Source organism: Rhagoletis pomonella, unplaced genomic scaffold, assembly GCF_013731165.1.
Source record: "Rhagoletis pomonella isolate Grant_MI unplaced genomic scaffold, Rhpom_1.0 Rhpom_scaffold_00013, whole genome shotgun sequence".
Taxonomy (NCBI): Eukaryota; Metazoa; Arthropoda; class Insecta; order Diptera; family Tephritidae; genus Rhagoletis; species Rhagoletis pomonella.
The window spans coordinates 17139059-17156556 of record NW_023458567.1 but is presented as its reverse complement, the minus strand read 5'-3'; the positions used below and the strand labels follow the sequence as shown (position 1 = coordinate 17156556).

Genomic DNA, 17498 nt, shown 5'->3' with positions numbered 1-17498 from the left:
TATTTCTCGTTGTTCGCTTTGTGTTGCCGCAGTATTCGCCACAGTATCTAATCGTTTTTGAGTGCGGAAAAATCACTCGAATTAGAAAAAAATAATTTAATAAAATATAAGTAAGCATTACAAAACAGAAAAATAGTTATTGAAATTAAATTCAGATAAGTTAAACAAATAAAAAATAAATCAACAGAATGTAATAAAAATAAAGGAAAAAAACAAATTAAAAACTTATTAAAATGGAATAGAATTAAATGAGATTAAGCAAAATAAATACAAAAATTGTTCGTATATACCATAAGCACACCACAGACAAGTCTTAACAATTTATCCTTTTGTTATTAAATTTAGTTATTTTTGTAAAAATATAATACATTTTTTAACAAAGTCCAAATAAATCCATGTTTAAAGCCGCATATATGCAATACTAAAAAATCAACAAACTTGCGTAAAAATTTCAACAGTAAGTCCTAGCTACTTCGAACTTGCACTCTATTTTATTAAATTTGAATGAGCTACAAATCCGCATACTTAAAATCTTTCTAGGGAATCTAACTAAAAACTCGACATGTTTACAAAAATTTGTTTTTTTTTTAATATTTCACAAAGTTTAAAACTGGGATTTATTAGTCCTCTGTTATATAATAAACTATATCTTTAGAAAAAAAAAATGTTAATCAAATTGCGAAGAGATAAATTCATAAAACTTGTCAATATGTTGTGCGTGTATAATTATGACAGGGTGTGTATTAATACACATTAAATTATTTTATTATTTCTGCATCAAAAATTTTACAAAATTAATTTATATGTACATATATCGAGTCAAACTTTCGGTTTTCGATTTTACTGATTTAAAAAGAAAAAAATATTTATATTGCATTGAATTTTTAAGAACTTATTTTAGTTTTTCTTTTTTATTTAGCTTTTAGATTTGTTGTGTTAAAAAAGATCAAAGTTTTATAAACTTATTTAATTTTTCGTTTGTTTTTTAGTTTCATTTTTTAACTTAATTTGCTTCAAATTTTTAACCTGTATTGTTTTAAACAGACATTTTTTGTTTTAACTTTATTTAATTTTTGGGAAGTCACTTAACATATTTTTAATTTGCTTAGTTAATATTTTTAAATTTAATTTTCTTTTCTTCATTTGTTCATTTCTTAAGCCAACTACAATCAAGCGCAGCTATTCCGGTGCTATTTAAACTTGATCATGTGGTTGTTGGTTTTGTTGTTTTTTTTTTTTGGTAATATTTCTATTATTAGAATGATTAACTGTTTAGATGTGCTCGTCCTTAAGTAATTTTTTTTTCATTAAAAACGGCCTCAAGCTAAATAAAAATTGTTGAATAAAATATTTTTATTTAAAAATAAAAAAAATTGATATTTATGAACTTTTTTTAATTACATATTTGTTTTTCTTTTCTAATTTAAGTTTTTATTGCTTTAAAAGGAAAATTTTTTTAAATTAAATTAAATTTTTAACTTTTTGGAGTTTGTTCAGAATAATAGCGATTACGCCAAGTTCGAACACTGTTGTTTGCTTGATTGCTTTCAAGTGATCTTTATTGAATTAATGATTACGTTTTTATACAAACTAAATGCTTACGTAGCTAAATAATAAGGGCATAAAAACTTTGGATAGTAAGCAAAATTATTGTAAAGGCTTTATTCCCACGTTTTGCTTTACATAAGCATAATTAATGCAAATGCTTTATTCCCACGTTTTTGTTGACATAAGCATATTCCACATTTTGCGTCTACTTTCATTTGCGTGCATTAATCAACAATAGGTTTGTTCGTCGAAAATCCAGCAAGAATTATCCAACACTCAAAATATCAGAGAGTAAGAAAAAATTCTCTCAAATTCTCTCTCATGTTGAGAAACTTGCAAATTTCTGCACGAACGCAAATTTGCAGGAATTTGCAAGTTTCGCTGCCAGCTGGCGTCCACGGTTGCATTTCAAACATACAAATTTTTTATAGAATTTTTAAAATTCTTTCGGATGGCCAAAAACAGGATATACATGTATATTTCCTGTTGTTCTGACTTTCTTTAACATACATTTCAATTTCTTCATCGTACTAGCTGTCGGGTTTCTTAAATCGACTCTGGTTGCAATTGCATTCCGATTGCGAATACCATTTTTTTCAGCCGAATTAGGTTCAAATCATTGGAATTAACTAAATTAATTATATCAACAATTATTTACTTCCTTTTTTCATAAAAAAATCGCTCGTGTTTATAAATTTTTAAATTTAACGAACTAATTTATTCAAATTATTGTAGACAAAAATGCAACCATGCGCCACAACCACATGTTTTTCGTGTTTGCAAATTCTTGCTGGCAAAATTTTTTCCAGCAAGAATTTGCAACTTCTCTCCAAGATAACTGTCACTTTGCTCTCACAATTTTTGAGTGTTGGATAATTTTTTGGTCTGCACGAACGCGATTTGGCAAAAATCGTGATAATTCGTACAAATTCGTACAAATTTTTTGCTCGACGAACAAACCTATTGTCTTATATGTAACTTGACACATGCCAAATTATTTGGCTATAAGAAAACACTAAAAGGCATAAAGTGCACGCTATGCATAAAAGAATGCAAGCGAAAATTAATACCCTGTTGAATAAAGCCAATGCAATATTAATATGTCGACTTTTCTTATTTAATAACATCCTCCCCCCGGTGAGCGCAGCTCGAATTCCTTAGCAGGTTCTGTCCTAAATGTTTATCGTAAAGTCAAAACTTCCTTGAGAATGTCGAGGCGCAGGTGTGGGTTTTTCATTTTGACCGGATGTGGTCGCAGTCGTGGATGCGTGCAATGTTTCCTGTTTGGCTGTTTTAAATTTTCTTTTGACTAGCATGAACACCAAAAGGCACAAAACTGTAACCAAGGCAGTGTACCCAACCGTTATGTGGTGCGCATTTTGTGCTTCAAGTTTGTTTGGGAGTTCTAATATGCGTTGATTGGCCAATGATGATTGTAAGGACTGAGGTTTTGTATTTGTGTTATGTATTTCTCATCATCCCGTGATTGAAGAAGAGGCTTTATATGTTCTGCTGCAGCTACTTCGGAAATTTCTCCCAGGCTAGTGTAGGACGAGCAAAGACTCGTCGATATCAACTGATCTGCTTGAACTGATATAAAATTATGTTTGAGTATGCAGTCTGGTTGGAGTGATAACAGTCCTGATCCTTTTAGAATCACCTGAATGATTTCTTTTCCACATACTGCGGTTGCACGAGATGAAACTGACGTGGCATAAATCCATTGATTTTTATGCTGTAGTGATATCCATGCAACATCGTTTGGTGTTTTTCGCAGTTGACAACTTGACTGGGTGTTGTTGTTGAATAAATTTACTTCACATGTGCATTTAGATGAACCGTGACTATAACGAATTTGAATTTTAGAACAGATGTAATTTCCATTTTTAATATCCACACAAGATTGAAATTTGGAGATGCTCAGCGGGAAATATTGACCAAGAGCTGTGTTTATTGCCAAAACTGCAGCACACGGACTTATTTCAATCATAGTCCCATTAGTCCAAGTAGGAATTGGTAGCAGATTGAATAAGTCATATCGATCATGCTCTACCAGAGGCAATGTGATGCTGAATATAACATGCTTTTCTGTAAGTCCTCCCTTAACCGTCATGAGTCGATATAGCTGGAGTAAATCTTCTTGGTTTACAGGCAGTTCCAATGGTGCTGATAAATGAAGTTTAATTTTGTTTACTTCGTCTTGCAATTGACTGGGCGTCAGCAGAAGAGGACTTATTTTTCCGTGATGAGTATCTATTAGAACGGCTAATAATGCAGATTGCATTCTTTGCAAATTGGCTGCCATAAGTGTGAGTTGGATGGATAACGAGGAAAAGATTCGAAATAATTTTTCTTGGTATATCTCATGCGTGTCGTTGCTGATCCTCTGGAATATTTGACTCACTTGTTGATCAATGATGTCGAACTTCCTCTTGACCGCTTTTTGATCCTGCTTCAAAATGTTGATGGTTGAGTCCACAATGGATGTTTGATTTCTGATCAGGTGCAGCAGATGTAGTTCATTTTCCTTAACGTGTGTGATTGTTTTGGACATTTGTTCTGCATATTCTGCGTCCAGTACTCCAAACAAAGAATGAGCGATATTTCCAACTGCATCAATGGCACCTCGTTTACGCCGATTAGATTTTACTATTGCGTAATCTAACTGCAACTCTTTTTCAGTCTGCTCAAGATGTGCTACCAGAGAAAAACATGAGCTTTTTTGTGTGATTTCTTGACATAAATGGCGCAGGGCCCTTGTGCCATTTGACAGCGCTGCTAGTTCTACCAAAAATCCTTCCATGTCATAGTAGATTATTAGGTTCCAATCAGTGGTTGATATGGCTGTTGAGCCTATTCCTTCAAAATGAATGCCAAGCCTTGATCCAAATCGCTTATTTTGAAGTTCAGCTCCTAAAGCCAGTGGTAAGATGAGTAGGGTAATCAGAAGTGTAGCAAGTCCTTGGTGTAACGAAGGATTATTCCTCCTTGATGGAATTTTGTCTTCCTCAAGCAGTTTGTTGGTTGATTGTCGTCCTGTGGTATCATTTGTTTCCTTGGGCAAGGGTGCAAGCCGATGAATAGGCCTCTTGCAAGTGCCACTAGCAGTTTTTACATCAGCCACTCTCACTACACCGTCGTTTCCTTCATATACATTGATGATTCTTCCTAATGGCCACTGCAGTACCGGTGTGTTGTCTTCTTTGATGATCACCATGTCACCTACGTTGATGTTGTTGTGTTGTGTCTTCCACTTATTTCGCAGCTGAAGGTCCGATAAATATTCGCGGGACCACCGATTCCAAAACTCGCGTTTGAGGTGAGAAACAAGTTTCCATCTTGTTAATAAATTTGTTTGCTGTGGCCTAGACGTTGGATCAACTTGGGCATTAAGGGGTTCTCCTATGAGGAAGTGGCCTGGAGTTAAAGCTGTTAGATCGTTAGGATTGTCGGACATTGGGCTGATTGGTCTGGAATTTAGGATTCCTTCCACCTCGATGATTACCGTGTCCAATTCTTCATACGTTAAGGACGCTGTCGAGGTGCTTCTTATTAGTAGATGCTTAGCTGATTTTACCGCTGCTTCCCATAAACCGCCAAAATGTGGAGTCCTAGGAGGTATAAAATGAAATGTTATTCCCTTTCCGCTGCACTGCTTTACTATTGATTCTCGTGACGAGTTTCCACAAACAACGTCAGTAAGTTCACAAAGCTGGTTTTTCGCGCCTACAAAATTGGTTGCGTTGTCACAATATAAATTTTGACAATGTCCTCTTCGGCTTATAAATCGTTTAAGGCACCAATAAACGCATCCGTCGTTAAGTCGCTGACTAATTCCAAATGCACTGCCTTTGTGGCAAAACAGCAAAATACCGCTACATAAGCCTTTTGTGGTTTCTTTCCCCTTATCTTGAAGTGAACCCAAAATGGCCCGCAGAAGTCCACGCCTGAGTTGATGAATGGTCTTGCTGGAGTTACTCTTGTTGAAGGCAAGTTCCCCATAATTTGACTCATTAGTTTTGGCTTAGCCTTGGTGCATCTTACGCAGTTGAGCACAATTGATCGTGTCAGCAATTTTCCCTTTATAGGCCAAAATCTTTGCCTTGTGTAAGCTAAGAGCGCTTGAGGTCCACAATGACGGTTTTCTTTATGGATCATTTGTACTAATAATTTGGCGAGTGAATTGTTATGTGGAATTAGCATAGGGTGTTTGGCATCGTATGCAAGTTCTGATGCTTGTAGACGCCCTCCAACTCGGATGATACTATTATTGTCTAGAAACGGTGACAGGCTGCGGAAAGAACTGTTTTTGCGTACTTCGTTGTATTTTTTGAGGTGCTGAAGCTCTTCCTCAAAGTCCGATTGCTGCATTGTACGAACGATTACCACAAGCGCTTTTTCCAATTCGTGTACGGTCAAGGGAATGTCTGACTCCCGCGATTGGTTTCTGGCCTGGTTGATAAATCTCAGCATGTAGCCTGTCACTCTTTGTAATGTTTTGAAAGAGCCATTGTGTCGAATGCTATAAAGTACGCTTCCTTCATGTCCAGTGGTTGCAACAGCGACTGATGTCACCCCTTTCCGTTCTATGTTGATACCTTCGTCGATTACTGATAATGCCTTGGAATACTTTGAAGGCCAAGTGTCTTCTTTACCAAGCAAGATTGTTGGCCCATAAAACCACATATTGCAGGTTTCCAGTCTCCCCGGCGGCAGTCCTCGTGATAGAATGTCAGCTGGGTTGTCTTTTGAGCTTATATGCCGCCATTGTTCAGCGGTAGTGTGCTCATGAATAACAGCTATACGGTTTGCCACAAATGTTTGGTATGATGCTGAGGATGAGTTAATCCATGCCAACACGATTTGTGAATCAGTCCAAAAGTATGTAGCCACATCGTCTAGCTTAAGGTCTGATTTGACCCTTGTAGTTAGTTGAGCACCCAGTACTGATGCACAGAGCTCAAGCCGAGGAATATTTTGCCGTTTCAAGGGTGCCACACGAGATTTTGCACAGAGCAGCCTCACTTGTACTCGTCCCTCATCCAGCTCGTATCTAATGTAAATCGCAGCACCATATGCCTTTTCTGATGCGTCGGAGAAGACATGAATTTGAATTTTTGCTGGGATGTATCCTTCAAACACGTGCCGTGAAACTTGCAAGTTGTCCAATTTTTGCAAATCATTTCGAAATGTTGTCCATCTCTCATTCAAATCGGCTGGTAATGCTTCATCCCATGTCAGCTTCAGTTGCCAGAGATCTTGAATAAACATTTTTGCCATGACTACAATTGGTGCTAGTATCCCCAAAGGATCGAATAGCCTTGCAAGATCGGCGCTGACTGAGCGTTTAGTTGCAAGACTGCAGCTTCCTAGGCATACCTTTACGCAGAATCGATCCATCTTAGGCATCCATGTTAACCCCAAAGTTTTAATAGTTTGCTTGATGTCATTGTCAAAGTCTATGTCAACTTCTTGTTCCTCCCTGCTAACATTTTGCAGTAATTGTGAGTGATTGGCGCACCATTTTCTTAGGTTAAGACCACGTTGTTTTAAGATGTGTATCAGTTGCTGTTGGATTTCCATCGTCGTGGTTAAGCTGTCTGACCCACCGATTCCGTCATCTACATAAAAATTGTCCTGCAGAAACTGAGCGCCAAGAGGATATTGTAATGCATTTTCTTTTGCAATTTTCTGCAAACATTTGGTGGCTAAATATGGAGCAGATCTTGTCCCATATGTGATTGTATTTAGCTGATAATGCTTTATTGGTAGGCTTGAATCCTTTCGCCAGATGATAAGTTGGAATTTGCGTTCGTCCGGTTGAATGAGCATCTGTCGATACATTTTTTCTACATCTGTGGTGAAGACGAACCTGGGCAAACGGAAGCGAAGTAAAATGGTGAAAAGCTCGCTCTGAACAGTGGGTCCGGTATACATGAGGTCATTCAAAGACATGCCAGTAGACGATTTTGCTGATGCGTCGAACACCACACGTAATTTTGTAGTGCGGCTTTCAGGTCTCACAATGCAATGGTGAGGAATGAAGTACCTAGGTTTACTGATGGAATCAATATCCACTTGCGTCATGTGCCCCAAGTTCTCATATTCCTCCATAAATTGTACATATTGATTCTTTGTCTGGAGCGATTTTGCCAGTCGACGTTCTAAGGCCAGGAATCGATTATATGCCATCCCATAGGATTCCCCTAAGGCCTCCGGATTTTCATGAAATGGTAGCCTTACCATGAATCTCCCATTTTCATTGATGAGTGTATGTTGTGCGAAATGAGCTTCGCACTGTTTTTCTGCTACCGAATGTTGTTTTCTTACAGTTGCCACGTCCTCAAGTTCCCATAATCGAGCAATGGCTGCATCTAAGTTGATGTCATCGTTGGTACAGATTCCACATATTGCATTTGAGATGTAGTTGCCACCAACTTTTCCCGCGATGATCCATCCCAGCACTGTATTTTGCAGAATGGGTAGGTCATCTGACAGTTTGATTTGCCCTGCTGCCATCAGTTGGTTGTAGAATTCCGCCCCCAACAATATATCAATTTTGTCAGGACGATTGAATGATGGATCGGCTAACATGATGTTCTCAGGAATTTGCCATTCGTCGATCTTGATTTCTTGCGACGGCTGCGGGGATATAATTTGAGGCAATACCGCTGCCTCTAGCCGCGTTGTAAAGTTGTTGATCCGAGACTGTAGCGCCACATTGACTCGATGCTGTATCTTAGTGCTCCTTGACCCGATGCCACTAATGGAGATTGATGATGGTTTAGTTGAGATGCCAAGACGTTTAACCAATCGTTCAGTCACAAAATTAACTTGTGAGCCTGAATCGAGAATTGCCCGACACTGCACTTCTGTTCCGATTCCTCTAACTTTCACCATGGCAGTGCTGAGTAGTACATACGTGTTTGACTTTGTGTGCTTTGCGGTGGTAAGTGACGCTGCTTCGTCTTTTGATGGCGTTGATTTGGTCCTGGATGGTGTAGTACTTTGCGATTCGTTGCCTTGTGTTGGAGTGGCTACTGATGTAATGTCTTTGCTCACATCCCTTTTTGAATCCTCGAAATGTAACAGCGTGTTGTGTTTTTTGTTGCATTTCAGACAGTTTCTTAATATACAATTTTTAGAACCATGTCCTGGTTTTAGGCAATTGTGGCAATATTTCTGCCCTTGTATGAACTGAAAGCGTGCCGATGGAGACTGTTGTAAAAATTCCTTGCAAGAAAATAATGGATGTTTTCCTTTTTTGCACATGCTGCAAGTGTCATTCCTATGACCTTTGGATGTGACTGAAGTGCACACCTTTGCAGTTGAGCTTGTAGATTTGTCTTTGACACCCATCGCTTCCATGGATTGAAAGTGTTTCTCCAGAAATTGCAGGAATTCCTTGAGTGTTTGTACCTCCCGTGGCTTTGATAATGATTGTTCGTACCGCAAACGAGTCGGTTGATCCAGTTTCTTTAGTAGAAGGGGGAGCAGAAGTGGATCCCATGTTGATGTGTCTATCTGCAAATTTTGCAATGCTAATAGACATTCTTGTGTTGTGTCATGCAGTTTTTTGACATTGTCCATTGATGTGCTTCCAGATGTAGTAGTTAGCTCATGTACTAACTTGCTCACCAGCAAGCGTTTGTTGTTGTAACGCTCCAGAAGCATGAACCAAGCTGCATCAAAATTCTCTCCTGTTGATGCGAAATGTTTAATTAAATTTCCAGCCTCCCCCACTAGGTGAGTTTTCAAGTACCACATTTTCTGAACTTTTGAAAGAGGTTGATTTATTACCAGTTGCGGGAATAGGTCATGAAATTCTTGCCATTTTAAATAGGTGCCATCGAATTTTGGAATTATTATCTTCGGCAGTGAAATGGATTGCAGTTTAATCGGAAGTTGGTTTGAAGATTGCTCAGTATGGGAGTCACTATTAGCTGCTTGCAAAGTACTCCATACCTTTTCCTCAAGTGAAATGAAGTTATCGACCTTGTAGCCATGCTCGGTTGGGTTGTCGAACATCTCATATATCCTGAAGTGAATGTCTTCTATATTTTCCCACAGTTTATTAATTGTTGGAACACATTGTGGTGAAACGTTGTCGTTCAGTAACCGTCGCAACGAGGCCATCATTACCCCTTGTCTGCGGACTAGTTTCGTGTACTCGTTGGAAGTTGCCTGTGTGGTTCCAGTATCATGCCGTGCTTCTGTGTTGACTTTTGAAGCTGAAGCATCATGTTGGTGCGTACTTCCTTCATTAGTTGTTAAGCGCAATTCTCTCGTCGGGGTTTGAGCCAATTGGAGCACTGCGGACTCGAAAATCTCCTTGTACTGATTTACAATTTCCATTATATTGTTATAGTAGTCCTTTGTAAAGTAGTCGTGATCCAGCTGGGGGTTTTCAAGCAGTCGAAGTTTGTTGTCAGTTGTTTCAAACTTCGACCACTCGCTGTCCAGTCTTCTTAATCGCTCTTCGTAATAGCTGATTGACTGCTTCCTGGATTGCGGGTCCTTTTTAAAGTTTCGGACAATTGATTCGATATTGCCGCCCGTTTCTCTTTGTTGTCTGGCCAAATCCTCGAAACGATCCATTTTTCTTCTTTTAGATTAGTTTTGTGGCTCCTTAAACTGCTGCACTGGCCTTGTTTAAGCTGAATGTCCTTTCACAGGGGTCACCAGAATGTTCAGAATAATAGCGATTACGCCAAGTTCGAACACTGTTGTTTGCTTGATTGCTTTCAAGTGATCTTTATTGAATTAATGATTACGTTTTTATACAAACTAAATGCTTACGTAGCTAAATAATAAGGGCATAAAAACTTTGGATAGTAAGCAAAATTATTGTAAAGGCTTTATTCCCACGTTTTGCTTTACATAAGCATAATTAATGCAAATGCTTTATTCCCACGTTTTTGTTGACATAAGCATATTCCACATTTTGCGTCTACTTTCATTTGCGTGCATTAATCAACAATGTCTTATATGTAACTTGACACATGCCAAATTATTTGGCTATAAGAAAACACTAAAAGGCATAAAGTGCACGCTATGCATAAAAGAATGCAAGCGAAAATTAATACCCTGTTGAATAAAGCCAATGCAATATTAATATGTCGACTTTTCTTATTTAATAACAGAGTTTATTTAAGAAATCTCGCGAGGTTCCTTGGCTAAATGCTTTTAGGTCAAGTGTTTCCAGAACGGTGACCATAGGAATCGAATTTCGGGCCTAGTAAAGTCCAATACGCTTTCTGTCAGAGTTTTATGTAGGTGGAGTCGCCAGTATAACGCGCCAACTATGTCGACATTAACCAGCGTACCTACTGCGGACGTCTCTGAAAGTGTTAGCCTCGGTTTTGAAACCATTCGATTGGTGTATTATTTTCTGATGGAATTCTCTGGCTGTCAACATCTAACTTACCTCTTTTCTCACTCATATTCTCAAGGTATTTCTCAAGTGACGCTCGCCTAGAAATCGGGCTTAGGGTGGTCAGAACACTTTTTGTCATATCAGTTTTTTCTGCCAAGAACTAAGACCATAGCATTTCGAAGAAATTGAGAGTTGCATATGCATTGTGAGAAGGAAAGTGATATAACCAACTCTTTTCACGACGCCCTGGAAACAACTCAACTAAGGCCCCTTTCGCATTGAATCGAACCCATCAAAACAGCTCGTTACCTGGGCCTACCGTTAGTTGAGCTTGACGATTCTATGGTTGGAAGAGTAGCTCCCGTAAAGATGACCAAGGTGCAGCTTCAATAACAAACAACTAGCAACCTTATCAAACTTTACTTTGAGATCAAGAAGGCAGTTTGGGCCTGGCAAATCGGTATGCCTTGTCGCTTCAAAGCAGAGCGTTTGTGGAGTGAGTGTAACTGTATCACCCCAAGAGAAATTGCTTCGACAAGCATTTGTTAGGCTCTTTCAATTCAAGCTTACGATTGTAACCGGACTCGTTTTGACACGGAGGTTTCCCAGCGTGTGCTTTCGTTCTATGTCGGGATGCTGAAAATGGTGGAAAATAAAGAGACATTTGAGAGCTTCTGAAAGGCCTAAGATTAAAAATGTTAGTGAATATTATGTGCCTATTCAGTAGTTCGCTTGTATTTGCACGGTAGGATCAGTGAACTCATATTTAGTGGTCGTTAAATAGACTAAGCTTTTTCTTAATTAGTCCAAGTTTAATTAATACTACTTTCCTAATCCCCCGTGAGTATCAGGTCACGGAGGAATATAAAGAAATGAGTCAGCCGATCACCTAGCAAAGAAAGTAGGCCCAAACATGACCAGGTAAGGGTTTACCATGAACGGAAACAATAGGAATGAGAGAATAACACTGAAATAGTACAATAGGACTTCGCCAAGCCAATGCCTAAATGGTGGAAGGGGGTGAAAATAAGGAATATCATAGGCATCCTCCCAGAGCACTGCTCAGAAGTTCCCTGTCGCTCTCCGCTAAAGGGAACCATTAGATCAGCTTATTGAGTGTGAGGCTGTATCGAGGCGATGCGAGTGGAGTGTTAATTGGGAACCCAGGACCTCAAGCTTGAGCCTTTCTTGACCCCTTTATAAATCTTAGGAAATTATTAAGGAACGGAGAGTAGTCCATTCTACAAGGCCGAGGACCGATCAGACTCCTTTGAGCACCACATTTGGCTAGAGTGTCAGCCCTTTCCTTGCCATCGAAACCTTCATGGCCCGGAGCTCACCAAAACGTTTCTCTGTATTGGCTCCTAGTTTTTTCTACTTCCTAGTTTGTCAACTTGCTTTGACAAGAGTCAAATGCTCTTAACGCTGTCTGGCTATCCGATATGATATTTTTTGTAACCCCATTAGTCCTTCTGAGAAGACATTCGTGAACACAGACTTCAATTGTACTTAGATCCATAAACGCCGGTAGGATCGAAGTTTGATTATGAGATCATGGCATTCGATAGCGAGTGCGCTTCGCCAATTTGAATTGTTTTGAGGGACAACTGCTGTAATTTTATTCAATTCGATCACGCATGCCATGAGTTCGGGCAGGCGTAGATTGCTTATTTAAATTTTGAAGGCAATTAAAGGCTCTTGTTTAATATTATGTGAAATTGAAGAAAAGTATTAAAAAAATTAAGTTTTATATTACTTTAACTAACATAAGTACACTTTTATTATTCAATATATATACATACATATTCTTAAAAAAATTGCCATATAAATTAATTTCATGCTCCGAAGAAGACCTCCTCTAAATCCATACCCATGCGCTAATTACCCCAACGCTTTTGACCTCCAGTATAGGTGCGATCGTGCGGATTAAATGGTGGCGTGCCGGGTACTTGTATTGGGCGTTGAGCGCCACCATTACGGCGATTCAAGTTGCGATCGACGAACGGCTCAGGCTCAGCGCATGTCAGTTGTGCCATCAGAGCTATAACAGCCAAGATCAGAATGCCGAAGAAGTTTTTGCCGAACATTTTTCCAAGTGTTTATTGCAAACTGAGAAGATTTGTGTTTAAGAATTGAGTTTTAATTAGCTGAATGTTGTGCGGCTGAATGATTTCAATCAGCGCTTGTAAGCACTATTTATACGAAAACCTTGATGATCGCAAAAAAGTACCGCTAAATTTGGCGGATTGCAGCAAAATGAGAATGTGATGAAAGCGGAATGTTTTTAAGGTGCACTATGAATTATAATTTTATGCTTGTACATACCCATATAGAAAGAAGTACGTATGCATATACTAAATACCTAAGTATGTATGTTTCTTAAATGAGATTAAAAAAAGCAGACAGATCGAAGTGTTTTCTGAGCGTTGACTGATAAGAACCGCTGCAGGGGAATCCTCAGGCGAAATAATAAAAGATCATACATACGTATGTACATACCTACAAAAGTAGGGGGAATTCTCATGTACATATGTATACACATGTATATATAAGTACATCCCCAAAGGTGTTTAGTAACCCAAGCCCATTCCTCTATGACGACCATTAATCGCTACATTTGTTTGTATGTATGCATATTTCTTTCGCAATACATTGGCGGGCTATAATCTTGTCTAAGCACCTTCATACATACATCCATAAACATCGAGGCACTTATTTTACACTTCTCACTAGTTCTGTTCCTTGAAAAACCATCAGCAGGATTTCTGGATTCGAGAAAATATTCTCCTTACTACTGCGTGTGGCTTTAGACCCCGTAGTTGACTTGAGTCGTGGTCCAAACACTTTACAAATTAGGTCGAGGCGGTTGGTACTTACATACATATATATTTCCAAACAGTGCAGACAGGTCTTTCTGAGCTTGGCTTATCCATTGTGTTCGTGGATGTCCATACTTCCGTCGGTCACTCATGGTTGCGGCATTCGAAAATCTGTTTTTTACCTAAGCGTCCTCTCGGTCGCTTGCGCCACTAGAGCCATAGATCTTGCTTAGATTAGTTCGCGCTAATATCACTGAAGTCTACTTATCTTTGATCATCGTTCATTGAAGTGAACTTAAGAGCACTAAGACACTGCAGAATTTTAGAAAATCATTAGGATTTTTTTTTCTAGGAACCTGTATTCTGAATCTGCTGCCATGGCTCTGATAAACAGGTATTTCAGGAAATTGTGTGGCAGATGAACTGGACAATGGCAATTTCAATAGCGGCTAATCCCATATCATCTTGATCACTCTGGCTGGAGAATAATTCTATCAAACAGACTAATAGAAGATGGTCTGCATAGCCCATATGTAATAAAGCCGGACTCACCTGGGCTAATTAGAGAGAAGATCTAGCCAACTTGTCCGACTGGGCCACTCCCAAATGGGTAGTACAATAAAATTTTCCCTCATAGCGTGAGCTTCTGCACACATAACCAAATTTACAGAAGAAAAAAAAAACTATTTAACTTTTCCAAAATACAAGAAGTCATATTTCAGGGAATATTTAATCAAGCAAAATATATGGCGGGCAATTGAAGGGTCAGGTCCGCTACAGCATCAGCCCATACTCCTGGTGGGTGCGTCGTTGTTCATTCTGCAGAATATCGAATCGTCTATCTGCTCAACCAGGTGTATTCCCCTACGATCATTCAACACGCTTGAATGCCAAAGATCGTGGTTCGCGTTAAAGTCACCGATTACCATACGATTTTAACATCTGAGGAGCGCACCTATTTCAGGGAGATATCCTGCCGGGCAGCTGGTGACAGGGCGTACATAAAAATTTCGAGGTCGACGTCGCCTGATCAGATAGCAATACCCTGACATTCTAGGATGCATGGTGCGATGCGTCGCTCGGAATCGCGACGGTTCACATTCAGGCCGATTCTGAACAGAAACTCCCTGGGAATTTTCTATCTTTTCCCTTTCCTCCTATCATGAATAAAAATTCCCTGAGGACTTTCTATATTAAATGGCGGAGCTGAGCTCTCAAAAAAGTGTCAAACAGCTCGAAGTTCGAATTTCGGGGAAAATTCTACTCGCTGGTAATTAATTATTGAAGGATTTCTTTTTCGGGAGAAACCAATTCCTAGAGAACAAACTCTCCGGGAGTATTAAGAATTGGGCTGATTGTATCCGGCGCAATTCAACAGTGTCTCTTACTAGGTTATGCCCTAAACAAAAACTGAGAAGTATTTTTCATACAAACTTAGACAGTTAATGTTTGTTCGATGCTCATTGATGGTGGCCGTATTAGAACGAACCAAACCAATGATATAATGAATCAAATGTCAGAAATCAAGTGATATAACTTATATGCAATTTTTAACAATCAGCTGTTAGTTATTTTGCTAAGCAAGTTGTACCATGCTTTCGAAGTTTAAGAAACCTTTTCCTTGGTTCGATAGATACTCTGAGAGCATTTTTCTTTAGCAACTTTAAGGTAGATAAATTTTAAAGGTTACTTGAGAAAACGGCCCTTAGTAATTAATTTTCTAGGTTACAAGTTTCCAGACTAGCTATCGTTTTACGAGCTTTTAGTTTAAGGCCTAAATATTGATTTCAGATCCTTAGAGCAGAACTACACTCAAAGTTATTTCAAGGTTTCAACGCTAAGCAGCTGAAGAACATGCTATGGAGTCCTTCTCTATGAAATTCAAAAGCTAAAAGAAAACGAAGACTTTCTGTAGCTTTTTAAAATATTTGCCGTATTTATTAATGCAATCTTTATTTTTTTCATATCTGCATTTCATTTAAAGTTAATTATTGTATGTTATACGATATTTTGTTACGCTTATCTAAAAATAGTTTATTTAAATCATCAAAAATCAAGCACAGACTTCAATATTGGTTTTTTTTAATCATAAAACCGATGATGAATTAAATAGGTTTACAAAAACAAAAACAGTTTCTGCATATTGAAGCAAACCTCTATATCCCTATGTTATACGACGCGTTGAATGCGAATCCGAGGGCCGTTAGCATCCACCACGCCAGGTTCGAGGTTATTTGAAGGTCAAGTAGGGCAAAAGTCTTGAATAAACCTGAAAATTCAATACAATTCTTCTGAATTTGAATTAGAGAGTGCCTTGGCATGACCTTTAGATGACCTTGAAGAACCAAGGGATTCAGCGACAACAAAAACCTATGTATGCACATATGTATATAAATTTTTATTTTTATTCCATAAATTTTTCCTTATTTGTCCGTCAAATGACCTCGAACCTGACAGCATGGAGGTTAACTGACCGCGGATTCGCATTCAGCGCGTCGAATAACATAGTGATATAGAGGTTATAATAGAGAATAGAGAAATATTTTTTTTTTTTTATTTGTAAACCTGTGTAATTTTTTAATATAATATTTATATACAGCATTATGAACTTTAATTTTTTTTTGGAGCAATTAGGATAGTACGAAGCAGTTAATTTAGCATTTAAAAAAAATATACACTGAAATTAAAGAATCAAAGAAAATCGTTGCTTTGCTTCTCATTTCTTCTTTCAATCTCTTAACTTAAAACAGATCTAGAACAAACTTCTGTATGTTCATACAATGAACTTATGTATGTAATTTTGTTATTTCCCTCCAAGTGGAGTACCGAATGGCTCGATCGAAACAATAAAATAAATAAATTTGTACTACATAGTCGGAATAATTATCCATTAAGTAGAATGAAGCTCAAAATTAAAAGAAGCGTCTGACGTTAGCCTGGGAACTACAGAGCCCTCACTTCCGCTCAAAACACAATAGGGCTGTTCACAATGTTGTGGACATGGCAGTTGGAGTTGCATTTGCAAATTTTATCCTTGCTGCCATGGCAACCGTGTGCATTTTATTATTGTGAATTTGCAAATGCAACGAATATGCAAATGTAAGAGTATATGCACAAGATCCTGAACAGCCCTAATGCTTGCCTTTCATGGGCAATACAGTCTCGCGAAACCGTCGATCAATTAACTTCCTCAGGTGATAAGTCAGCCACGATTAAAACATACCACACGGGAGAATAATCCTGCCTTAACAATGACCCAAATACAAAACAATAACTTTTACCCGAAAAACAACCGCCCAAATCGTCAATCGAGGTATACTGTCAGTCGATAAGGTTCTGGTACCTCCGTTCCTCAATCACATTATCGCAGATTGTAGAAGCGAACAACTTATATATTAATGAGTGATGGAGCGGGATAATCAACGCAAGAAAACAAGTAAGAAAAGATCTACCCAGGGACCCAAAAGTGTAAACGACGAAATTGCAAAATCAAAGCTGATAAAATTTATGGGATGGGTAGCTTCAAAAGCGTTTTAAAATCAAAAGCTTACACCAAAAGTCTGTATGTAGGGATCAGTCTGCTGCGTAAATACCATAACGAGTATCCGAGCAGTCAGATTGTAATTAAAAATTCTTCTTTTCAAAATAATGAAATCCCCGCTGTTTTACCGAGTGCGCGAAAGACGTAAGTAATACCTTCCTCAGAGCTCCGCGTCCCAAAGTCGTGAAAGGAATTTGTTCAGCAGACAGACTAA

At 38.4% G+C, this 17498-nt stretch overlaps 1 protein-coding gene across 1 annotated transcript; it reads right to left on the bottom strand.

Moving 5' to 3' along the window:
• Nucleotides 1-5328: 5328 nt before the first annotated feature.
• Nucleotides 5329-10146, bottom strand: LOC118748380. The gene has a single exon (XM_036482750.1). It carries the CDS (start codon nucleotides 10144-10146, stop codon nucleotides 5329-5331), a length of 4818 nt encoding a protein of 1605 aa, XP_036338643.1.
• Between the last annotated feature and the right edge of the window lie 7352 nt (nucleotides 10147-17498).

Excerpts from the sequence above, each read along its gene's own strand:
- LOC118748380 (XM_036482750.1), bottom strand. The coding sequence starts at position 10,146 with ATGGATCGTTTCGAGGATTTGGCCAGACAACAAAGAGAAACGGGCGGC.